General features: G+C 45.4%; 1 protein-coding gene across 1 annotated transcript in view; it reads right to left on the bottom strand.

Moving 5' to 3' along the window:
- SLC35F4 (solute carrier family 35 member F4) overlaps positions 1-24,976 on the bottom strand; it is a 171,730-nt gene extending 146,754 nt beyond the window's left edge. The window contains exon 1 of the mRNA XM_067555138.1: positions 24,665-24,976. Within this exon, the coding sequence (XP_067411239.1) occupies positions 24,665-24,767 (103 nt within the window). The 5' untranslated portion in view covers positions 24,768-24,976. The remainder of the gene's footprint in view (positions 1-24,664) is intronic.
- Positions 24,977-26,581: the final 1,605 nt, after the last annotated feature.

A 26,581-nucleotide genomic window follows, 5' to 3' on the forward strand; every position in this document is an offset into this window, starting at 1 on the left:
AAATTGTCTGTTACAAGAATCTGAAATTTAAACCATGTGACTAGTCACCAGGACTGGATTCAGGCACAGATGGTTTAGGACTGTTTAGGGTGACCAGATAGCAAGTGTGAAAAATCAGCATGGGGGTAAGAGGTAATAGACACCTATATAAAAAATAGCCCCAAGTATCAGGACTGTCCCTATAAAATTGGGACATCTGGTCACCTTAGGACTGTACCCTCTGGGCCCGCTCCTGGAGTCATGCAATTACATCAGAATCTCAGCTTTCATTTTTTTAAAAAAGTAAATTTCTAGCCCTCAAACTTGTAAAGAAAAGCTTGAAAACATGACTCAAGTGAAACCAATACAACAAAGTCTTCAAAGAGCCTGAAACAAGAGCTCTGAGAGGTATGCGCTGCCCCATGGATCTCAATCGCATTTCAACTCCAAGATCCACTGCTCGGGAGGTCCTGCCAACAACATCCTAACTGGGGACACTCTGCATGGCAAGAGGCAAAGAGATCAGTGAGGCCAGCCCACCCCACCCACTCAAATACATCCCAGTTTCTGGAGTAAGTATTGGGAGCCCCCTGCTGCTGTATTTGCTTCCCCAGGGGGAGGATGGCCCCCGTTGTCATTGCTGGGTCGGGCCCTACGCTGCTGCCCTCCTTCCTGGAAGAGAGACCCGCCCCGTCCCGCTACTCCGAGTGGGCAGGGGACAAAGCCGACAAGCCGTGGAGGAGGCAGCCATGAGGGAGAGTCAGCCTATACTGTGGTGCATCTAAAGACACAGATGACCTAAATCTGGCCCTGCTGCTCAGTTAAATCAGGTGGTCCCATATCTGCTCCTTGATGGGATGAAATATTTTATGAAAAACTTCCACGTTTGCCTAAAATTCAATTATTTTGGTCACTAAACAAATTTTGCTCTGGGATTCAGTCAGATCCAGCTACAGGTCCATAATTCGCTTTATGGGTGAATATGTGAAGAGGGTCAGTGCAATGCCTGTGTCTGACACCGTGGGTCTGAGAACCACACCCCAGAAACTCCATAGTCACCAAGGTCATATAACTGTGATATGTTCTGTATAAAGTTTGCCTGGTGTGGTATTATTTTAAAAGTCTTTTTCTGCTGAACTTTGATATCCTGTCAGATTGTAGGTGCTACCATTGTATGTGAAGTTAGGAAACATTAGTTGAACGTGCTGCAAGGTGGGAAACTCCCACAAACTGCCTTTCAAGCACAACAATGGAGTGGCCAGACAGCATTAATGGCTCTCTCTCACCCTTTCAAGAATAGATTCCACTATCAGGAATTGGACCGACAGGTCACATGCCCAATTGTTCTAGCAAGCTGGAATAAACTAATAAAAGGGGCTGCGTGACATCATGACTTAGCTCCACTCCCCTTCAACTCAACCCCTGTAGGGTCGTCTGGAATTAAAAAAGAAGGGGGAGGGGAATCCCAGGCAGGGAAGGATGCCCAGCCCTGCATTTAAGAAACTGCTTGTACCAGCTAACAAGGGTGAGACATTGCTAATTCGAATTCTGTTAGTGTGTAGAACTTAGACTGAGATCTTATATTTATTTCATTTGGTAACTATTTTTAATCTCTTTACACTTGCCACTGATAATCACTTAAAAGCTATTTTTCTGTACTTAATCAATTTGTTTAACGTTTTATCTTAACCAGTGTGTTTTTGAATTAAGTGTTTAGACAAACTCTGCTCTGTAACAAAAGCTGGTGCAGGTTCCTTCCACTCCGAGGGAAGGGAGGCCTGGATAATAATCTCCGCTGGTCAGGCTTTTCGACCAGAGTAGACGGTATAATCCTGGGGTCCTGCACTGAGGAGCCAGTTGGTGTTTCTCTGTTGTTGGTTCATGCCTGTGGAGGGCTGTGTAAGTGCAAAACCTGCCAGGGGTTTGTGGCCTGTCTCAGCATCACAGTGTGAGAGGGAGCCTAAGATAGTCAGACAGAGGACTCAGTGTATTCCAGCTACCAGGCATTGTCCCAGGGGTTCGGCTTACTGTCACACTATGTATTGCTTAAATCCCACACTAAGGCTTACATGGGGATTCAAGTGGTGGGTAGTCTTTGTGCGGTCAGCGTGAATTTCACCTTCTGTGACAGTCATACAAAGCAGACTTCACTTGCACAAATGCTGGCGACAAGCTTAAAATAAGAAAAACAGCTGGAACCAATTTATATTTAGAAGTCACAGAAAGGTTCACAAATAAGTTCTCTTATTATCTTTCCAGCACTAACAAATATAAAGAGATCATAATGGGAACGCATTTTAACATACAAGTTTTATCAAAAGTTTTCATTGGAGCAATGAAAAACTGTATTTCAAATGTGCTTTAGTAGTCAATTTGCCGCATGGTACGGTGTGTTTCTGAAAAATAACTAGATAGCCTTGGACCCAATCCTGCTTTTAGTTATACCCAATAACTTTTTGACCTCCGTGAAGTTTGTACAAGGTCCATCTTAGAACAAAATTTGGCCTTGTGCATCTTTCAAAATAAGTTAAATGCCCCAAAACTGAGGTTGTTAGTCATATCTTGTTATTAATCCACACACACAACTCGCCACTGACAGCAAAAGGCATTAGGACAAATTTCAAGGACCTTATGCAGGACTCTGGGATTTGGACAAATGGCAGAATACGGTCTAAATAGTTTGTTAGCAATAACTGCATACAGCCAGGTTCTGCCAGCCGTACAGTACCATGTGATGTGAGTAATTGAGGAGTCAGCTACTACCCAGCATGAGAAAGAACAGCAGGCGAAGCATGTTCATCTTAATTAAGAATTAGGACCGTTTGTGATTTTGCACCTATGCACTTTTACGATTGCCAGAAACCGTTCTGTAGCTATACAGTAATCATATGCTATTATGAAGAATTATAGAAAGAGCAGACATAACGCATTCTGTTTGATCTCTCTAGTAGTTGGTGGGGTCTGACTTATGAATTTGGCTGTGACACATAGGAACCCGTTTTCCCTTTAGCAGTGCCAACGGCTAACCAGGAGACTGCGCTGCAGGAATACGCAGACTTCACATCCTTTCCAGAAAGACAGCGGTTGAGACTTTCAAAGCAGTCTAAGGGATTTAGACTCGTCTTCCATTAAAATGAATGGATGGGATGTGTCTAAATCCTCTAGACCTCTTTGAAAGTCATACCCAAAATTCTTTTAGGAAAGCAGTGATCATTTCAGCTGTCCCTGATGTACGCATAGAGTAGGGACCAGAAGGGCCCATTAGATCACGTAGTCTATGCTTCTCTATGTCACAGGCCATTAAATTTCACTCAGTTACCCCTGTATTGAGCCCAATAACTTGTGTGATGGTATAACAGGAAGCAGGGGAGTCTATGGCAATGTAGTCATGGGGGATTTGGTTCCCCAGCATTATGGGGGAAAGATCTCCAGAAGCGCAAAGAGCTGAACATTCTAAATTGGGTCACACTTAATCGAAACAGCATCTTTGTAAAAAGTTCATAAAGGGTGGATGAAAGATTAACAGAGCTTTTAAGAAATGGTTAGTCAACTGTTACAGATTGTTGGAGCTGCTGCCAGGACCTCAATAACAAACCAAAGCCTGCCTGGTCCAGAGATGACATCCCTAGCCTCCATGCCATGGCAGTGTGCTGATCCACAGCCTCTGACCAATCACCTTCATGCTAAAGGCATTACAGTCCCATGCCCAGGCCCCTGATTGGCTAGACAGACAGTGTCCTCATTGGGTACCTGGACTATATAAAGACCCCCCCACAGGACAAGGAAGCTGTCTGAGCTCAGTCCATTGCATGCTGGTTGCTACCTACAGTGTCTCGCTTGCCACCTCGCCTAACTTGTCCTACCATCCAGCTCCTTTGAATTGGATCTTCAGGCAACTGACTCTCTGAGAAAATGTCAACCCTTGTCCTAGACTGCCCCTCACACACTTCAGCCACTAGACATTGCAGTCAAGTAGACTGACAGATCATCTATAGCTCTCCCTAATGCCTTCAAATGATGTGCCTGTAATCATCTGTGATTCATACAACATAGCTAGAACATCTTTCAGGAACCTCTTTATAAATGTAACCTTAATATAAAGAGTGACATTAAACAGCGCCCTAGAGGCTAAATTAAATCAAGTCCTTTTGTTGCAGTCTCATGTTTAAGCTTCCTGCTAAGGTACTTTACAATACATACACTCTCTCTTTATAAATGCAACACCTCTGTTGTGCCTACACTGCAAATAGCTGCCTTTGTGCACCCTTTACATCAGCTCCCAACCCACTTTTCTGGTGCACTATAAATAATTAATATACAAGCTTGTGTCTCCTGTGAGGAGGACTATCCTCTCAAGGATGTGCTTGCAATACCCATTGCAGAAACCAGTACACTGATTTATATACAAGGAAGCAAATGCATAGGTGTCGGTGACCTAGCCTGGGCCCTCCATCCCCAGCTGTTCCCTTGGGATAGCTGAGATTAAGACTCAACTACTGCCCGCTAGAGCGGGTCCTTCCTGAGCAGAGTTGAAGCACATGGCTGGGCACAGCAATGAAGCTTGCACTGCTGCTGCCCATGCTGGATCTGTGCTGTGAATAAAAAGAGGGTTCCGTTCTCCAAGGCTGTCATCAGGCACCTTTCATAAACACTGAGAACCTGACTGTCCAGGGTTTATTCCCGCACTTGGTACAAAATGCTGTAGGTGGCTTAGAGCCACCTTTGAACTGCATATATTCTCAGGCTGCCTGGGGCCTTGCCTAGCCTCTAATATAAATTAGAGCAGCCTCGGATCTGCTCTAGTTTACGTTCTACCTGCGGTGGCCCCTTATGGACTGTCCATCAGTCTAAAATTGATGGAGAACTCCAGCCATATCCTCTTACACCACAGGCTAGGACAGCGGTAGTAAAAAGCTACTGCAGCAGCACTATATTGCTCAAGAAATCCCTGTACACAGGGTTATTCCTTCTTTATGCAATCAGAGCAGCACAAAAGGGATAGGGTCCCTAAATTTACTTGTACGGTAACTTTAATATTTCTTTTTATATATGTGCGCTCTTAGTTTCCATGTTTGCCTTCAACACTGTACACGGCTTTACTAAATCCACCGTAAACCCATGCTCAATGTATTTGTGAATTACATTTAATTAAGAGTGCTATATTTTTAAAGGCTAGATCTTTGCACCATTTCTAAAGAGTAGTGCCAGGTTTAAATGGCCGCACAGTGTTACATACATTGCTTTCACAGTGATATGGATAACCCAATAGATCCTGTGGGCCACGACTGGCAGCTGAGATTTCTCCAAAGACTAGATAGTGTTTTGAGTCCAGGGAAAGTGATGACTTACATTCACAACTATCCTCCAACTAAGTTCAGGTAAGAGTGGCCCAGTAAAAAGTTACTTGAGGGAGGAGGGGCCAAATAAGGAGTGAAAAGCTCAATTGATCTGTTGTAATCTGACCTGAAAACATTTCAGAAAATTCAGAGCAGACGAGGACAAACTAAAGGGGAAAAAATTCTAGCACAGAACAACTCACAAATAAAAATAGCAGCACTGGATAAAAAACAGTCCTTCAAAGGGATGTCAGACTTCATATTAGTTTGTGCAAAAACAGCCACTAAAAGGTCTGCATGTTGTCACTACATGGCAGTATTAAAATCATCAGTCGCTTTTGAGGGACTGGAGGACAACACACAGCAAAATAATAAAGGGCAACCAAAAAAAAAAAAGGCTTGTTCTGAAATATATTTCTAAAACCCTGGAGTATTTTCCTTATTCAGCGAAGTCACAGCAATGTCACATTCTAACTTTCTACACAGGTTGTAAATGTAATGACTGGCATAGCTAAATCATTGCTAGGAATTGAATTCCTTCAATAAACGGACATGGTATCCTTTCCTTCCTTTTATTTTCTAACTAAAAACTCAAAGTGTTACATTCACCACTGGATTATGGCAGAACCGTATACATCAACGACCTTTCTCGTGCTCTGTTTTTGAGCATTGCCTATAGCAGCCAAAGAGATGTCTGCAATGATGCACTTTCCTTTATTTCAGTTTGCAAGGTAAAAATCTCCCCAAGAGGATCCGGCATATTTGTGAGCCTAATAACATCGCTGCAAAGTAGATAAAACATTAACTATTATCTTTACGTTACCCAGGCAGAAAAACAGAGAGCTAATAAGCAAAGGCAGTTATTCTGCAAATATGAAATTAAGATTGGATTTTATTATTTCAAATAAGTATGGATGATAGTCATGAATATTTGATAAGAATTCCTGCATTCACTCTATTTTTATTAACTATAAAAGTGAAGTGGCTTCATGCCATCGCATATGATAGTTTGGAGTCTTTTACTAATACTTGCAGTCCTGTAAATTAACCTCTTATTGATCTAATTTAGGGCCAAAACTTGAAGCTTTTATGTGGGATCATTATTGTTATTTATATTCCACTAGCAAAGTCCCAACCAAGCGCAGACACATTGTAAGAAACAGTCAGTGCCCTGAAGAGCTTGAAATTAAGTAGACAAAGAGTGGGAGGGAAAACAGACGCAGAGAAATGAAGTGACTTGTCCAAGGTGGCGAACGGGAAACACTGGGAACTACCAATGTTTCTTGATTTCTGATCCAGTACCCTGCCCCCTGGACCATACTGAACCTCTGAGGATCAGAGATACGTTAGCACTTTGTTCCAGGATATCCCTGTTCCACACCAGACTGACCAATCTTTATATCTATCTCTCCTTTCACTGGTACCCATATGCCTTTGAATAAAAATACAGGGTCTGATTCTGTACATTAACAGACAGTACCCTCATGCATCAGCTACAGAATCTTCATCCGTGGAGCTGGCAGTAAATGCGGGGGGGAAATCAGAAGAAATGTTAATATTTGGGAACAACAGAGAACCCCCTCTAAGCCACCCAAGAGAGAGATGCAAAGTCCAAATGAGACATACAAGATACACATGGCAGGGAGCAAAAACACTGGGGTGGTAAAAATGGAGAACTTGCTGTTCTTAGAAGAGCAAACTGCTTTGAGCTGAGCAAACTGCTGCAGGAACCTGAACATTACGGCCCTGCCGCAAAGCACTCTGCTATTCTTTTTAATTTAGAATCATCCCTGCCATTTGCTTCCAGCCCCTAACAGTCTGCTACAAAATGCCATAAATTATAGAGTACAAATGATGTCAAACCCTGTCCTCAAGGGGAGGCTGGGAATGGTAATCAGGTATTCGTCAGCTTTGAATACACAGAAACCATTTTTGCTCACAGTCTACCCAAAAAAAAGGCCCCATTAAATCAAAGGCACCAAATATATTCCCTAATAGATCTCAGCCCCCACCTGTACAATTCACCGTCACTGACGGGGGAAGGGAAAGGGAGTGGCCAATCCACTGAACCTACAGGAAATGCAAATGCGGCGGAAGACCTGATAGTACACGTTTTCAGTTCACAGTCACCGTTAGCCTTTGTCTGTTTCGCCTGAAGGAAGGCTGGCCTCTGAATAACTGAACACCAGAGGAGGTAAAGTCTGGGACTGCAACGGTCATCTGAGGACCTTGGCATCCTCCGCACCCCACCCCCATGCAAGGCCACTGTAAATCCCAGCCTGCAAGCGGCTCTGAGATATGCCAGCTCTCAACGGTCCCCCAGGGGGTCACTATGTCCGCTGGGAAACGCCACGGTGTGGGGAACACCAGAGTGCAGGTATGCCCAGCCACATCTTTTCCCCTGGCCATACCCTCCATGCCAGCCACATGGAGGGTGTGCAGCATAGGTGCCGTTACAGCAGCTAAACCCCCGCAGAGGTTTCCCCTGCGCTGGGGGGCTCCTGCCACGGTCCTGCTGTGAGCACGACTTTGTGCAGATGGAGCAGAGCACAGGCTGGGGCCACGATATCCAGTTCAAGAGTAGTGTTCACTGGGGGAAGATGGAAAAAGAACTGGGAAGGGCTTTACTTTTGTCCAGAACTGGGCCCAGAATCCGAACAACTCACTTCTGAACATCCCTGAACTAGGAGAAGCTGTGAAATCTAAACCTGGACCCATGCAAATAGCTCCCCTCTTTATAAGGGGCCTGTCTTAAATACTGCTACTGCAGTAGCCCACTGTGTCCCCAACGGTGATTAGGGCCCCACTGCGCTAGGTGCAGTACAGAGAGACAGACTCTGCCCCCCAAAAAACCCATCTAAATAGGTCATGGGCGCCTCATCGTTACACTGAGCCAAACCCGGATCTCAACTTCACGTTGTTCACGTGCAGACACTCCTCGGCAGTGCTGCTGGGTTTCTTTCTACCTCCACCTCAGACAGGACAATCTTGGGGGCTGCACCTGCCTGCCTTGTCTTATTAAGACCGTAGGCGCTTCAGTGCAGGGAATGTCTTATCTACGTTTGTAAAGTGACATGGAAATTCATGCACCATATAAATGTTTTATTATAATCAGCAAGGAGCAAGTTTTCAAAGACGCTCCTCGTAAGTTACGCCTGTAAGATTTCTATGAGCACTGCAAATCCTATATAACCCCTTACACACATCAGCTAACAAAGCCTCTGAGTACCCCCCCCCTGCATGTGCCACGCACACTGACGTAGTATTTTCAGGTACCTGCCTTGGAAACATCGGCTCTATGAGGTGGCACTTGCTGTAACCGGTAGAATTTATCCATTCATATCTAACAAGTTTCTGGACACTGCTGATGTAGTTATGCAGTTTTGCAATGTTCTAACCCGCCCCCCACTCCTCCAAAATCAAGGAAATTCAGAACTAAGAATGCTGCTAAGTCTTCAACAAGAACAGTCCTTTGTCCTTTTCTGGAGCCCCGGGCATTCAAGGATCACACAGCGGTCTGCAAACATTAAATTCAGAACACCTCTCTGAGGAAAGGAAGTACTATTATCTCCCATTTTTAAAATGTGGAAACTGAAGCATGAGTAGGCAATCATAAGCCCAAGGAGGCATGTAGCACAGCCAGGAACAGAATCATTCTCCTGACTCCCCATCTTCCACTTTAGCTTCTCCCCCTCATCAGGACACTCCCTTTATCAACAGATGACGGGTTTAGAATACTCTATGATCTTACTTTGATAACAGCAGTTAATAATAAATAACAACAACCAGCTCTTCCATAGCACTTCTCACCAGCAGATCTCAAAGCCCTTTACAAAGGAGGTCAGTATCATTCAGTTAAAGAATTGTCTGGTTACACAAGTCATGCAAGGGGATGAAAGTACCCTGTTGCCCACTGCGAACAACGGTTGTGACTGTTGTGTTCTATGGCATAATACATCATCAGCCTATAATGGTGCAGTGTACGGCCACATCTTGGCACAACAAGATGCAACTTCCTTATCTCTGAATTTCCTTGCTTCTTTTAGCGCAGATGTTTGCAAATTTAGGTGCAGGATTTCATCAAATGTGGATAAATCAGTGGATCCAGCTTTGAAAATCAAATGGGGGGAGGAGAGGGAAATCTTTAGACAGATTTTTTTATCTTACTGTTTTTGTTTCTTTACTGGCAGATTTATTTAAAAACTGCAGTGTTAACTCTTTCCCTTGTGGTCTGTCTTGTTTTTAATATGGCATGAATAAAGGGATAAACATTAATGTCAATCTTTTGTTGTGGGTTTTTTTTTAAACAAAATCTATACAAAAAGCAATTAACAGAATAACACTTCAATGCAGAGCAGTAATCTTAACTTTCAAAATTACAAAGTATATTTTTGCTTGCCAAGAATACTTATTACAAACAATACACATTGCAGACTACGAATCTCATACAATATCCCAGTGAGTGTAAATGCATAGTCAATCTTACTTGAGTTTCTGAAATGTTTGCTGACATTTTACATAGCTAGGATCATCATAGATATTGCCACAAGATTCCCATTCATTTCAAACCAGCTCCTTCTGACCAAACGTGATGTCAATAAAAATGATTTTGCCCTCCGTTACAGGGGTTCAACTACTATGGTTTTAATCACTTATGGTGTTCCCAAGAGAGTTAAAGCCATGCAATTAAGAGCAGAATTATGCACTTGTAACCAGAGAACTCAGTTCTCATTTAGGCACCTGCATGCAATGTATAGAAGATACGGCCACTATATTTAAGTGCATAAACGGAAGCTGAACATTTCTGAATATGTAGCCATTAGAATGTAAATTTTAAAATGAAAACAATCCACAGAAGTCACTCTGATTTTTCCAGCTTTCATACTACTCAATACAGAGACAGAAAAATAAGGCATAGAGAACTAACATTTTTTCAAAGGAAGAGCAGACATTTTCCAAACTTAAGTAACTTAGACGTCTTTAAAAACACACAAAGCATTTTATAAATAAGTGATTGATCCATTTTACCCTCAGGCTTCTGTGGCAGCTTACAGAAAACAAACTACGCTACCTTGTTCATTTGGCCGCAAAAATGGAGAAGTAGGGGCAATCTAGCTGTTCACAAATATTTTGTTCAAAATATAGCAGCTTTGCTCTAGAACTTCATGGAAACAAGCACAGACTTTCGAAAGCTTGGGAATTTTACAGTTTTTATGTCTCTCTAAAAACAAGATTTAACCCAATTTAAACCAAATATTGTAAAAAAATAACTTTAAGACTCTCAGTGAATTGGTAAAGAGATATAGAAAGAATTCAGCCAGGCAAGAGTACAGTTGCATGAATACTGTGTTTGCTTTATATGTTTTCTGCTTGTTATTTAAGCATCTAGAGCCAGATTTTTAAAGGTATGTGGGTGCCTAAAGATGCAAAAATCCATGTAAGGCAACTAGGCACTTTTCAAAATACCACTAGGTGCCTACCTGCATCTTTAGGTGCCTAGATCTTTTAAAAATCTGGCCTTCAGACACTGCAGTGATGGTGCTATAGTATCACAAACCTTCTGGTCACCAATGAAGCTCTGGCACAAACCCCACTACCCAAGTCAGTCGACCCAAGCTGAGAGGCTCGCTCCAAAATGTTGTGCAGACATATGCCTATGCGGCACTGTGTGTTCTCAAAGGACAAGTGCTCTCACCACACTGACTTTAATTAATACCCTTGTTGGTAGAACTAGTCAAGGTTCTTCGTCTGAGAAAAGGTTTTGACAAAAAGGCCTCTTTTTCCAAAACAAACACGGAGGGTTCTTGTGAAATTTTCCAGGTTTTCAACAAAAATCTAAACACTTTTCAGTTTTCAGAAACAAAAAACTGTCTTCTTGCCCACTTTTCCAATGGAAAAATGGAAACAGGATGAAGGGGAGGAAAAAAAAGTGAAAGAAAAAAGTGGTGGGGAGGGGGAGAAAACTGGAAACTTCACAGTGAAATTTTGAAAAATATAACATTTTTCTTAAACTTTCCATGAGAATGAATTCCCCTTTCAGACCAGCTCTACTTGCTGGCAGTCTCCTGAGACAGGCCAAGGACTAAATAAGCACTGAGAATTAACTAACTGCTTTCTCAGACCCAGAAGTGATACCTCCAGGTCAAGGTGCAGACCCACTGGTGAATGCTGTGTGCGGAATCCTCCACTTTACTATACGTCCTGTATGTCTCAAAGATGCTCATCATGCGGTGCAGTAGAAAGCATTGTGCGTAAGTAGTCGCAGGTTCAAATCCTACCTAATCTGTCACACAGGTGACTAATACTTTTGTTATCCAGCAGAGGGCAACAAAAATGATTAGGGGGCTGGAGCACGTGACTTATGAGGAGAGGCTGAGGGAACTAGGCTTGTTTAGTCTGCAGAAGAGAAGAATGAGGGGGGATTTGATAGCAGCCTTCAACTACCTGAAAGGGGGTTCCAGGGAGGATGGAGCTAGGCTGTTCTCAGTGGTGGCAGATGACAGAACTAGGAGCAATGGTCTCAAGTTGCAGTGGGGGCGGTCTAGGTTGGATATTATGAAAAACCTTTTCACTAGGAGGGTGGTGAAGCACTGGAATGGGATACCTAGTGAGGTGATGGAATCTCCATCCTTAGAGGTATTTAACTCCTGGCTTGACAAAGCCCCGGCTGAGATGGTTTAGTTTGCTTTGAGCAGGGGGTTCAACTAGATGACCTTCTGAGGTCCCTTCCAAACCCTAATCTTCTCTGATTCTATGAATAGTACAGCCACTGTCCTCCAGCACTAAAACACACAATCCAGTCTAACGATTGCACAGCTCAAAACATGTTTGCCAAGTGCTGTCTTATAAAGAACTAAAAGTGACTGAGGTTTAAACCAATTGAAATGAAAGTTCATACAGAAAACGCAGTAGAAGGTGACATTTTAAATTGAGGATGGTAAATCTAAGTGCACATCACACTAGCTAGTGCAATCAGGCTGCTGTCCCAGAAAACCCTAACAGATGACATACGTACAGTCCAAGGTTCTCAGATAGCTCTCATACATTGGGATGAATTTTCGTTACAGTGCTCAGAGAGGCAGTCACATGACTCTCGTTAGCTTTAATGGAGTTGTGTGGCTAAATCCCTATGAATCATGCTGAAAATCAGCTCCCAATGGGATATTTTTTCAGTCTGTATTTTCCCCAACAACTCCTTTCATAACAAACAGTTGCTGTGTACTAAATCTCATGGAAAATGTTCCCCAGAAGACTCACAGCTTGTCTACACTACAGGTTATGCCGGTATAACTTAGCTCACTCAGGGGTGTGAATAAGCCACCCTCTGAGCGATAGAAGTTACACCAACCTAAGCACCGGTGCGGACAGCGTTATGTCGGCAGGAGAGCTTCTCCCACTGACATAGCTTCTGCCTCTCATGGAGGTGGTTTCATTATCCCGACAGGAGAGCTTGCATTGGTGCAGCGGAGCCGCTGTAGCGCTTCTAGCATAGACTAGCCCTCAGGCTCCGCAAAGAAGAGAGATGGCTACACAGCATCTTTCTTCACCAGCTGAGTGCACATGCACCGTTGGCTTCAGTTCTCGAAAGATGCTTCCCGAGCAGGAATTTAGTTATAACCTGGGCAGAGCCCATTTCGTAACACAGGAAGGAATAAAAATTTGAGAGGAAAGTGATTTATGCTTCGTGCTCCATCCTTCCCCATGCTCGGTATATGGAGGCCTAAGTCACTATTTAACCTAAGGTAAGTTTAGTGGCATCATCCTAGTGACATCAGTCACCCACCCCGTCGCCGCCGCCCATCAGCAGCACAGCCAGTGTTTGACCGAAGAAAGAGCCATAATTAGGAGTTAAAGTAGATTGAAACAAGCACAGGAGCGCCCACTGCCCCCCACAAGCAGTAGGGGGAGCGCTGAAGGAACGCAGCTCCCCAAAGCCAGGGAGCAGAGGGAGCGTGCCTCCCGGCTGTAAGTAGAGGAAGGGGAGCTGTGCTCTGCCCCCCTTAACTCCCACTCCCAAGGAAACCGGAAGAGAAGCACATTAGCTTCTTTCTCTCCCTTTCTGAAGAAAGTAGGAGACTAAGCCTGTGTCAGACCCAGTCCTGCTCACCTGGTCTCATTGTACAGTAGCTCACATACAACTGACTAACACAAAGTAGGGAATTCACACTTCCACAAGGGAAAAAGTTAATGGAGTCTCTGGCGAGGTTTTAGCAGACGGCTCAGAGACGGCTTTATTGCTACATACCTATGAAAGGAGAGAGACCAGCTCAAGCGCGGGGAAGTAGGTGCAACAGCCACCCTCCTTTTGGCTGATACACGAGGGACCTCTAGAGATAAAAGCATGAGCTGCTGCAGCCAAGGCTCCGGAGTGCTATACAGACTGTAACCATAAGTGCTGCTGTATTAATACTCAAACAAGACGTCTTCTGAAATCAAACAGACCAGATCCACAAATCTGCAACCCAACTCATGGTAGCAGGGAGCTAAAGTTTCTACTATTTCATCATTTTGGCCAAGAATAAGAGACCCACCTCAAAGGGAAAATACATGGCTATTCATCCTGACGGAGAGCATGTGGTAACAGGTAATAGCTTTATTCTATGCATCCTAGTTGCCTTACAGACTGGGATTCTCCACGGTCTATCTAGGCATTTTTATGATCACCCATCACTGGGAACCTCTATGGCATCTAAGCACTAAACACAGGTTCTTCAAAGTCAAATCCACACACAGCTCTGGAAGAGACGTTGAAACCATCAGGGAATTTGTTCCATCAGAAAAAGTGCCAATAACATGCAGACGACACACAGCCCCACTTTTCCTTCACCACACACAGCCACACCATTACCACCAAGACGGGCTGGTGCTTCGATGAGATCAGCTGATGGATGAAGAACATCTGGGCTGAAGTTGAACCTGAGCAATGAAGAAGTGAGGCTGGTGGGCAGAGGAAAGTCTTTCAAAGAACGTGTAGCCATGGGGCAGGCTCCACTGGTTGACGATGCAAATCTGCAATCGGTCAATTCGGTTCATAGACTAGGAGTATTTTTGGATTACTCTCTGATGCTGAGCTCTCACATAGCAACAGCCACGAGTAACATTTTCTACCATCTCTGGGTGGCTTGGAGACTGCCCCCATCTTTGCAGACAAAGACCAGGCCTCAGTTATTCACCCCTTCTTCATTTCTCAATAAAGCAATTTGATATACTAGGAAATCTTCGGCATTTAGGAAACTCCAACTAGCATGAAACTCTGCAATGCATCTCTTCAGCAACACAGGCTGCCGTGAGCCCATCACACCTGCCCATTGCTCTCCACACTGGCTTCCCACCGAATTTCTAATCAAGGTCAAGGTCTCGGTACTTATCTTCAAAGCACTCCATGGCCTGGGCCCATGATAACTAAAAGGTCAGCTGAAGATCTAGGACGAAGACCACAGCTGACAACTTTACTCCACCTGTGCAATGGAACTCTCAAAAATAAGGGTAAAGCTCGTCCATACTGGAGAAAGAACTTTCTTGAGAGACTGGTCCCAGACTGTAAAATGAACACCCCAGGAACTAAAGAGCCCATCACAGACCTCACCAGTTTCCATTCCAAGTGCAAGGTTGCATTTCTTTGACCTTGCCTTCTCTAATATAAATGCACAGCAACAGGTATATTTATCAAAAATAATTTATTAAAAAAAACCACCTCCCAAAACAAAACACTTTACTGCATGTGCTTCTCCCTCTGGGGAGAGGTTGAGAGAACAAACACCACATGAGAGATGCTTAAAGCTCTCCTGGAAGGTGCTCCAATGCTACGGTAGTGAGCACGGTATAAAAACCTATACAGAATAGAACAGACAGTACTGGAAATATTTTCAAAAGCTATCACTTGGGATGGCACAGTAGAAAGGAGGACTGCAGAGTCAGTCCATTATAAAAAGAGAAAGGTAAAAGGGGGAGGATGAGTCAGTGGCTAGGCGGTTAGTTTAGGATTCAGGAGACCCAAGTTCAATTCCCCCAACCTCCACAGACTTCCTGCATGACCTCGGAGTAAGTCACGTAGTCTCTAGGTGCCTCAATTTGCTACCTGTAAAATGGTGATAGCACTTCCCTACCTCAGAGGGGTGTTGTGAGTATTAATCGATTAAAGATTGTGAGACACCCTGGTACTATGATGATGGGGACCATCAAAGTGCCTTAGATAGCTATCGGGCCTAACTGTCACTTCATTATGATGCTTGCAGCTTCTCAGGATGCTCAAGGTTTTCTGGACAAATTACCGCCATAGGGCATGGCTAAAATGTCATTCCATGCCATTCTGCCAAGTACTATACGTTTCTCATGCACCAGAGTTTGCTGATTTGATCACTCAGAGATGTTCCAATGCAGGACTGCACGAAAACGTTGTTCTCAGTGGAGATGGTGAGACTAAATCCACAGAACTATCAGGTTTGATAGGGATGAAGACGACATTTTCTTGGCTTCAGTCACCAAGTCCGCATTGATTGTATATGCCAGTTGGGTGGAGAGAGGAGTTTCATCATGTATTGCAAACTCTTCATGTTTTTGCTTCTCTCCCATGGAGTATTTATTCTTTATTCTGAGGTCCAGTAGAATGAACTGTACAACAGTCAGCAGGAGCATTCTGTCCTCAGATGATGCTACACAATCCACCCCTACAGACTAGCCCATCAGGGTGCGGCAAAGCTCCAGGTTGGCAAGCCCTGGACTACACATAAACCCCACATTACACTTTCCTTAAAGACTGTGAGATGCTCAGATACTGTAGAAACAGGGGCCACAGAAATACCTAAGATAGACAGTGACGCAGTCAAAACAGGCCAAGAGCCTTAAAATACCCTAAAACAGAAACTGAGATTCCCCTCCCACGCTTTCAAACTATGTCATGTGTCACCTTTGAAGGTTTTTTTGGATCTGTGGCAACCAGTGATTTGCTGCATTGAACCTAAACACAGAAGTGTGACCCCCGGACTCTATTGTCTCTATAGCATTCCACTCAAAGCCATCTTTGACAACTAATATTGAGACTAACCCACTCGTCAGACTGGTGACATGGGCAACCAAAAGAAGTGTAAAAACTTGGGGCCAGGAAAGGAAGAGCCCATTTTATCAGCACTATTTGTTAATTCCAGCTGGAGCCCAAGAAGCTTCTGCATTTTTTTGAAGCACTGATAAACAGGTTTTATTTGCCTTGGTGACACGTTCAAAGGCTGCGGCCTTCACTCTTGAACATCAGTCATCCTCTAAAATCTCTAGCAGACTCTTATTTAGTTACCCATAATTTTGTCATTCTTGTTTTAGACAAACCCCGTATATGAACCACTGTGCATAGGAATGAACTTCACCCTTATTGAGTAGAGTGGGTCCAGTTATTGGTTGTGAATAATTTAACCGGCGAATTTAGCCCCATTTCTATTTGCACATTATCCACAAAGAGACTGTGGTTTTTACAGAGCTTTTCATTATCCAGCATCAGGTGCATGTAAACAAATTCCAGCTGCTGGTGGTCAACAAACAGCAAGTGGGTGAGCCAGAAACCAGCCATTCGCCAAACGCTCATACAAAGAAATGTTTGCATGAACAAATAGCTGATAAAAAAGGAGCAAACACGGGTGAAGCAAACAGCTACTCAGAATTCAACCCAAATGCTCCTGACCATTGTTTTACAGCATTTGCCTGGGTCTGCAGCCAGCAGCAGGAGAGGAATGGAAAGGAGTCTTATGGGTAATATATCCTGGGAAATAGTGGGGGGAGAAGATGATTAGGTGACTTCATAGCATGCTCAAGGGAACCAAGCAGCAGAACAAAGGGAGATGAGGACTAGGCGACAATGTTCAGAGGGAAGGAGGAGATGGGCAGAGAAGAATGAGCAGGAGACTAAACAGAGGAGAGGGCAATTGACTGAATAATGAAAGCAGAGAAGGTGATTGATTTTGCACAGAAAGCTTTTATCACATTAAAGTCAGCTAGAGACACACAGCTAGAAGCACATAGATACGTTCCCAATATTACCGAGAGTGAGCAATTGCTCTAGGCACCACACGGGTGATGCAATTGTAAATAGAAGAGGAGGTGGGTTCATGACAGTCTCTCCATCAGGATGCGGTGTGTGCTGTACTAGGGTTTGAGATCCCCCTGCCTCAACACTACACAACACAATTAACTCTGTTAATCTGCAGTGTGACGCAATGGAACACCCAGAAATATCCAGTGAGAAATGCAAATAAACATTGCACTGACCAAAATGAAAGGCAGCATGGTCTTTGAAAATGAGCAACGCCTTAAAACCTTTAAAAATCTGGGCCTAGGTGACTTGCTCAGAGTCACAAAGAAAGTTTGTGGCAAAGCCAAGTACGGACCCCAGACCACTTGGCTCCTCGCCTATAAGACTGAACCACAAGACTAGCCTTCCTTTGACGGGCTTTGAGTTCCTCAAATGAAAGACACTATAGAAGCATTATTATTAATACCAGAGTATCAGTCACAAGCACAGTTCCGGAATACCACACAACACTTTAGCAGAGGTGCAACAATATTACTAAATGCTGCAACTTGCACAAAACATGGATTTATTAGATTAAAAATGATGCACACCGCACAGCCAGATTATGGTCAGTAAAGACCATCTATTTCATTCCTTTCACTTGTGATAAACACTTACATAACGTACCTCCACTTTGGATGCTCAAGAGTTATATGTATTTTTCACATCTTGAAAGACAGATAATAATTACCTTCCTGGGAGAAGTATCCTATCCCTCTTCTACTCTACTATGGCAGCTTCTTTAGACTAATCTTTGAATCAAAGATCACTTTCTTTTCATGCACAGAAATCTCGTATCTTTTTTAAAAAAAAAAACCAGACATGTGTTGGAAGTTAATGCTGTGATTGTAAAAGGGCAGTAAGGTAATAGCTACACCAGTCTCATGTTTTGTAGTGGGATATCTGCTTCATTCACTCAGAACTGGTGGGATTTGAGAATTATGGGTCAGATCTTTGGTCCCCAGTCCAGCCCTGTGGCACAAAACGAGCTGGGAAGTTGCCCTAACAGAGCAGTTTGGGATTCCCATGCACAACGGAATTCCTGTCTGGTGTAAAGAGGGAGGAACTATGACCTTAAGGCTGTGTCTTCACTGAAAACACTACAGCCGCACCGTGATAGAGCTTCAATGTAAACACTCACTACAATGATAGAAGGGGTTCTCCTGTCCCTGCACTTAATCCGTCTCCCCAAGAGGCGATAGTTAGGTCGATGGCAGAATTCTTCCATTGACCTAGCACTGTCTACACACACCAGGGGCTAGGTTGGCTTAACTAAGTCACTCAGGGGTGTGGATATTTCACACCCCTGAGTGATGAAGCTGGGTTGCCCTAACTTTTTAGCATAGACCTGATCTTAGTCACCTTTACCCCCCCCAGATGCTGCACCAAACATAATTCAGCCAGACTTGCATCATCTTCCAACAAGTTGAAAGGATCTTTCTTTACAAATTCAATTAAACCACCCAATCACATGTTCTGTATGCACTCAGTATCTTAAAATCTCGCTTTGACAGGAGAGGAGGGCTCTATAGAAAACACTACAGAAGTGTCAGGGTATTTTCAAAAAACAGATCAGGACTTTATTTGCCTCACTGAAAGTGGCAACCCGCCTGGAGGGCATGTCACATGGTAAATGAGATGTTCTCGTTCTGTCGTGTGGTTCTTTTTACAGCAGAGCTATTGACACAGCTACTGTAATAAGCAGAAGAAAATTCATTATGTCGTTTTGGAGTTTGTTTCTGCATCATGACTTCTTATTTTTTGAAAGGGTAAAAGCTATGGGCTGGAATTGGAGAGGCTATGGCCTTGATTCAGCAAATCACTCGAGCATGAGCATAATCCCAACCTTATCCTAAAAAGCACATGCTTAACTTGAAATGCATGATTACGTCCCATTGGCTTAAAGTTAAGCATGTGCTTAAGTGCTTTGCTGAACCAAATTATCAAAGTAAAAACTGGAAGCTACTCTATCAAGCAAACAAAACAGGTGGCTTATTTTCAGCAAGATCTGCACGTATACACAGCCACCTTCACTGCTTCATCCCAGAGTGCTAAGTAAGGTCCCTGTGCAGTGAGCAAGTTACATAGTGAAGTGGTAGTGAGCCGTACTCTGCATTTCCTGCAAGAGTCCAAGTAAACTATGCAGCTGTGTATCCCATGGGGGAACGCATCCTCGGATATAAAGAGGACATGACTGCTGCTGGTGGCATGGGACAGCTCCCTCTGCACATGATCCAGATGCTGCCAATCACCAGCCAGGCCCCAATGGCATCTTGCCAAAAAATGTCCGCACACAGCAAAGCCCCGTGGCAGCATAATATGCAGCATACGGGCTGATGTCAATTGATATTGGGGCCATATTCTGCCAACCGGGATGCGAGCAGGGAGTTGCAGGGGACCAGAGAACACCTGTCTGCAGCCCCTGTGAAGTCTGGGTCTCAGGTGTGGCTTGTTCTATGATCTCTACAATAGAATCTTACTATCCTTAAGTGCTTAGATACTACAGTGATGGGCAGATACTATAGTGATGGGCACTATAGACAGACCTAAGATAAGCAGAGAGGTAACACATTGGTGAACTTGCTTGTCAGCCGAACAGGGACAGTTACTGTGTCTCCAGTTCTTCCTTCCCCCTCCCACCCTGCCTGCTGGTGGGCATCGCCTATCACTCAAGGTCAGAGCCCAGAATCTCTTTTCTGGGCCAGTCCACCTAACATGCAAAATGGACACTCGTGCCCTTTCAAATCCTATACAGACCTGACTGAAAAGAAGGACAGCTTCTTCCCTAGCTCACAAGCCAGGGAGTTTATACACACTTCTATACATCTTAAATTGGGGAATGAGGGCATCAAGTTATACACAAATCGCCTTATACGCAGGAAGATATGGTACTTGTTTTTGTAAAGGGCTCATCCATATTGGGAGGAGGTTGGAGAGAGAACTATCTTCTCTTGTTCCTAAAAGATGGGCCCAAGCTCTAGATGAGATCAAATACATGCAGGCAGATGGAACAATTCACCCCTGTAAATGAGTACATTCAGAAGGATCTCCATTCCTAATGGTAAATTTTATGCAATATAAACTTTTTGCAAACTTTGTATTTAAGCAAGGATCAAAATAAAAGTCTATTAGCTAATGATAGAGTACAGCACAGGTAGAATAAATACAACTTTTTAGTTTTCTAATGATCCCTTTTAGAATGAAAAGACAAAAGAAAAGTATCTATTACTCTGCAGGCTGATAGGACTGTCATAAGCACATGCACACACACGTTTTATATAGCTTCACACTCACGTACTGTATCAGGCGGAGTAAAGATATTTCCTAAAAGATGCTGTGTTTCTGCCTTTTTGGAAGATCAGCTATTATGTCACTCATTGACCTTCATCACCATCTTCACAGACATTATATCTTTATTTCATCTTGCCGTTACTTCACACTGGAAATACACTTTGTTCCCTAGTGGATGAAATTCATCCCTGTAGCGTGCGCCAGCAAGAGGCCTATACATTACTTTACTTGTAGAGCTTAGAGTGAAATCCTGGCTGCACTGAACTCAGTTTGGAACAAATATCAATATATTTTGTATCTACATACTTAATATGTTTAATGTCTGAATTCTCAGAATTATAGGTGTATAGAACAGTGCAAAGGATAAGATTCTAATTATTAAAAATCACTAAAATAATTGCAGAGTATATTTTACCCTGAATAAAGTAACACAGTAAAATCTCCCATCCAAGATTTTCAAAAGTGACTAGCAATTCTGAATGCGTCAATGTTTGAAGTCCGCAACTTGAGACACCTTAAAGGAGACTGGTTTTTCAGATAGTGCTGATCACCCACTTTACGTGTGCATCCAAAAACTGAGTCAGCTAAAATCACTAGTCTTTCTTTATTGCTGGTTGCAAGCACTCAAAAAGCATGATTCCTTATTGCCAAGAAGGCTAACAGCATATTGGGCTGCATTAGTAGGAGCATTGCCAGCAGATCGAGGGAAGTGATTATTCCCCTCTGTTCGGCACTGGTGAGGCCACATCTGGAGTACTGTGTCCAGTACCCCTCTTTCCCTCCCCCTCCCCCCCACACACACAGAAAGGATGTGGACAAATTGGAGAGTCCAGCAGAGGGCAATGAAAATGATCCGAGGGCTGGAGCACATGATTTATGAGGAGCGGCTGAGGGAACTAGGGTTATTTAGTCTGCAGTAGAGAAGAGTGAGGGGGGATTTGATACCAGCCTTCAACTACCTGAAGGGAGTTCCAAAGAAGATGGAGCTAGGCTGTTCGCAGTGGTGGCAGATGACAGCAAGGAGCAACGGTCTCAATTTGCAGTGGGGGAGGTCTAGGTTGGATATTAGGGTCCTGCTTTGCGCAGGGGGTTGGACTAGGTGACCTCCTGAGGTCCCTTCCAACCCTAACCTTCTATGATTCAGGTTCCAAAAATCATGATACTGGCTTAAAAATCATGAGATTTTAAAATAATGATGTTATTTTTATTTGCCTTCTGGTTTTTGAATATTTAGGGTGAACTTGGATCACAGTTTCAAGCTTTTTCCTCCACCAGCAGGACTAGAAGCTTACTTGGTTTGGTTTGATTTTTTTTAAATGAAAACACATATCTCACCTAATCACCTGCTTCTAGTGGCTGGGGCTTTAAGAAAAGCACCATATATCAAGAGGCTTGGGATACAATCATGAGTGCTGGCAACTTGAAACCTTGGCCTCTAAGCATGCTTTATGACATTTGTAACGTTCAATTTGTAGGATATTTAAGGCCCAGATCCTGAGCGCAATGCAGGAAACCCTCCTGCACCCTGGCGAAGCCCTGCCAACTTCAGCAACTTACCAGTGCAGAATCAATTGCAATATTAGGCCTAACTCAATCATGCATGTTGATACAGAGTGTGCATAGAAGGCGGCTGTATTGTAGCACACAGAAAAACACTGGTTTTTTGCCAAAGGAAATCTGTGGCAAAGTGCTTAAGTCCTTGCCCTGCCAATATTCAACAAATCTCTCCATTGATCTTCACTGGAGTTTTTTTTTTTTACCTGAGTGCAGACCTCAGGAGTAGGCCCCACCTTGATCAGATTTCACTGACCAGTGGATTGAACCATCACATTTCTTCCATGTGCATTTATTCCTGTAAATCACCTTTGGTGAGCCTTCCTAGCTACTCTTTAAAAAGCTATGGCGTGGTTGTTGCTAAAGACACATCAGCTGACCTACCTAATCAATTGCTCAATGTACTATCACATTGTTGGTACCCTACAAATAATAATCTCATGAAGTGGTTTTATTGTTTGTTTGCTTCCCAGCTGGATGCTACATAAGAATATTTTATTCCTTTTCACCATCTGGCTCCTCTCTCTGAGATCAAGTATAAAGCCTGCAAACTTGTGTCTACATTGATAGTTTGTTGGTTGATCCTTTATTCTTGCCATTAGGGCTGGCTGGCCAGACGTGTTGTTCCTTTTAGAAGTGGTTATCTTCTTTGATTCCGCAGAGAGTTTAAATATCCACAGAAAACAGATTGTTCTTTATTTTTTTCCCCACTTCAGTTTTTTCCTTCACAAATGCATTGGCCACTGTTTCCCTTTGGTTTTTAGTCACTGCGTTTTAAATATTATTTGTGGCCATTTGAGCTTTTGCAAAATTTTTTTGTTCATTAAACAAGACGATCCTAAAGTGTCATTTGAGCACAGATGAAAAAAAAAAAGTGACTCGCTTTCCATTAGATTAACTTCCATTGTTTAAAGAAATACACGGTTCCAGAGAGGACCAGGACACTTATAGTTTCAGAGGAACCTTCTAAAGCATTCCCAGCTGAAAACCCCCACTGTTCCTAATTAAAAACTTCAAAAGCAAATATATTTAATTTCTACAAGGAGCATTTGCTTCAATTTTGCTTCTTCAGTTAAAAAAAAAAAAAAAAAGCCTTTGCCAGAGAAGTTTTATATTAAAGTTGCATGAAGAAAAATCACTCAGTAATTCATTACTTTTTCTGGAAAAATCTAACCCCATACAATTAGTTTTGGAAGGAAAATATATATTCTACATGCCTTATGCTAAAACAGCTACTAGAGAGGAGTGATATATATTGAAACCTTCCCAAAACGAAGTGAAATGCTAAAACTATTCTTTCTAAACCTCACTCTCTGGACTGAGCAGAGAGAGGTCTGTGGTATAATAATGACATTCTTAGTCGAGCAAAATTCCCGCAGACTTCAATGGGAGTTTTGCCCAAGTAATGACAGCAGGACTGAACGGTTGAACACAGGGCACAGAGACTGTACAAACAACATTCCTTGTCTTCTTCTGAGCTATGTCATTTTATCTGTGCAACTGGGATTGTTTAATTAGCTGGCCTCAAACATGAAATTGTTCTAGCAAATTAGGAACTAAATCCCCCATCCCTCAGTCCCTCGTTTCAAGAAGCAAAAACAAACGAGTTTAGTTTAACTTGCCAATAAGTAAAATATTCAGAGGAGAGAGAAAATCCTCTGGGCAGGTGAATTCTGAGAAATGACTGGTCTCTTCCTTACTATCTGACCGCCTCTGGAAGAGGGTTCCAGCCACAGCTGCAAAACGAGTAACTGGGAGAAGCCTCCTGCCCCTGATTGTTCTGTACACATGAGAGATGGCTGTGCAGGCATCACAAATCTCCGACCGCTTCAGAAACACCATGAGCTAACTTACCGGAAAGGACAAGGCAGAGCAGCCTTAGCTTGGGTGGGAGAAAGGAGGAGGAGGAGGACTTTAAAATCCCATCTGACTTTGAAGAGCTTGGGCGGGGGGGAGGTGAATGATCTTTTAGGCGAACTGCCTCCCATGCGATCTGCTGTTCGGAGAGTAACTAAAGGGGGGTGAAGCTGTCGGTGGGGAACGAGCCCCAGGGTCCATCCAGCAGCAGCCAGGGGCGGGCTGCCGGGCCCCCTCCACGCCTGGCTCCCCCACTCCGCACTTGCCGGAGCCTGCCCGGCTGACACCAGCCCCACGCAGTCGGATCCCCCGGCGCGCGCTCACAACCCGGGGCACGTGCGGAGCCCGGGCAGCCCCACGCCGCCCCCCAGCGAACCCCCACCTTCACGGGTGGGGTGGGGTGGGGTGCGGGGGGGGCCGCAGTTTTTCCAACCCCCGTGTGCAAGTCTTGGCCAAACTAAGCCCCCGTCGCTTCCTCTGCGGCGACCCCAGGCTGGCCCCTCCGGAGCCGGCTCCTGCTCTTCGCCATGCCCGCCCCACGCCGTGCGGGGACCGGGGAGGGAGAAGGGGTGCGGGGACCGGGGGGTCTTACTTCTCTGGCTGGAGTAGCCGGGGTAGTAGCCATAGTAGCCCGTGATCCGTAAGATCCTGTCCTCGATGGTGGCCACCCCGTTGGGCGCTGCCTTGACATCCATGGGGAGCGGCCGGGGGGCAGACGCGGAGGCGGCTGCTGCTGCCGCAGCTCGTGGTGCAGCCGCTGCTCGGCTCTGGCTCCGCCACCTGGCGCAGGACCGGCGGGCTGGGCTGGGCTCGGCTCGGCTCGGCTCCCCCCCGCACCGCGGCAGCAGCCGCCGCCGCCGGGCCAGTCTCCCCCGCCGCCGCCGCCAAGCGTCCTGCGGCTCCCGGCTCCCGACTCCCTCCGCCCGCCTGCTCCCCGTCCGCGCCGCTCGGTCAGCCGGGCCCGGGCCGCCCCCGCCGGCGGCTGGGCCACGGCTCGTCCCGCTCCCGCGGCTGGGGGGAGGCCGGGAGGAGGGGCCGGAGCTCGGGGCGGCAGGGCAGGGGCCGGGGCAGGAACACGTGGAGGGCAGAGGTTGGGGCGGGGAGGGGGGCAGGAACACGTTGGTGGGCAGGGGTTGGGGCTGGGGGGGGCTGGGGGCAGGAACACGTTGGGGGGCAGAGGTTGGGGGCAGGAAGGGGCTGGGGCAGGAGGGGGCAGGAACACGTGGTGGGCAGAGGTTGGGGGCAGGAGGGGGCTGGGGGGCAGAGGTTGGGGGCAGGAGGGGGCTGGGGGGCAGAGGTTGGGGGCAGGAGGGGGCTGAGGGGCAGAGGTCGGGGCAGGAGGGGGCTGGGGGTCGGAGGTTGGGGCAGGAGGGGGCAGGAACACGTTGGGGGGCAGAGGTTGGGGCAGGAACACGTTGGGGACAGGAAGACGCTGGGGGTTGGAGCAAAAGAGAGGTAGGGGCCAGGAACATGTTGAGGGTCAGAGGTTGGGGGTCTGGAGCACTTTGGAGGTCAGGGCAGCGGTGACCATGGGGGTCAGGAGCTTTCTGAGGCCATCATCCATCCTGTAAGTCTCTCAAGCAGCTGCTCCTCCCCTGTGTGCCTCCGGTTCCGGGCAGGAACGGAGCGAGGCGCCCCTGTGCCTGGACAACCTAAGGGGAAACCTTTGCTCCTTTCCTCCTCCCAACCCTTGAATTTCAAGGAGACCATGAGCTTTGTTCTTTGCTGCCCCACGGTGTCCCCAGCTGCGTGCAGGATCACAGATGCTATGGGGAGAGGGGGACATCATGGGGACATTCATGAGCGCAAAGGCAGAGGCAGGACACTAGCTTGGTCTGCTCCCTACCCCAGGTGTAAGTCTCCGTTGCCTTTCCAAAGTGCCTAGGAGCCCCTCTGCTGCTTCTTGGAGCCATCTACAAGGTAGGCTGTCAGGAGGGGGCAGAGGCCTTCAGTCCTGCCCACAAAGCAGCAGCTCTCTCCCCATCCCCAGGCATTTCCGGCACCTTGGGGGAGACTGTGGGCTCCTCAGCCTTGGCCAGCTCAGGTGTGTTTGGTTCTGGTCTCTGTTGGGGTCACTGGTGCCATCAGCTCTGCACCCCCCAGCACCAACTGTTGGTAGGATCAGCTCCAACCTTGTGAGGGATCTTGCCTCTTGTGAATCACTCTCCTTGTGTCCTGTTGGCATTAGGGACTGACTCCTGTGGCCACATTCACTCTTTATCCAATTAAATCAATGGTGGGGGTGGGATTGAAGGCAGGAGTTATAGGACCCGACCCAAAGCCTGCTAACCAGATGAGCAGAGTGTGTTGTATTGCAAACTTAAAATTTTAAGATAACACTTTCAATTAGTTGGGGTTTTCCTGGTCTCACTTGCAGGCTAGGGGGCTCTGTGGGGAAAACTTGGTTCTAGCCGCAGTCCGTCTGGAAAGAGCCAACCTAAAGCAAGGTGGGGTGGGCTGCACTTCACTGCTGTAGGGAGCAGCCTGCTTTGTCTCTTGCTGGTTTTGT

The sequence above is a fragment of the Emydura macquarii genome, unplaced genomic scaffold, assembly GCF_026122565.2.
Source record: "Emydura macquarii macquarii isolate MOO-44397 ecotype Brisbane River unplaced genomic scaffold, CSIRO-AGI_Emac_v2 contig_1551, whole genome shotgun sequence".
Taxonomy (NCBI): Eukaryota; Metazoa; Chordata; order Testudines; family Chelidae; genus Emydura; species Emydura macquarii.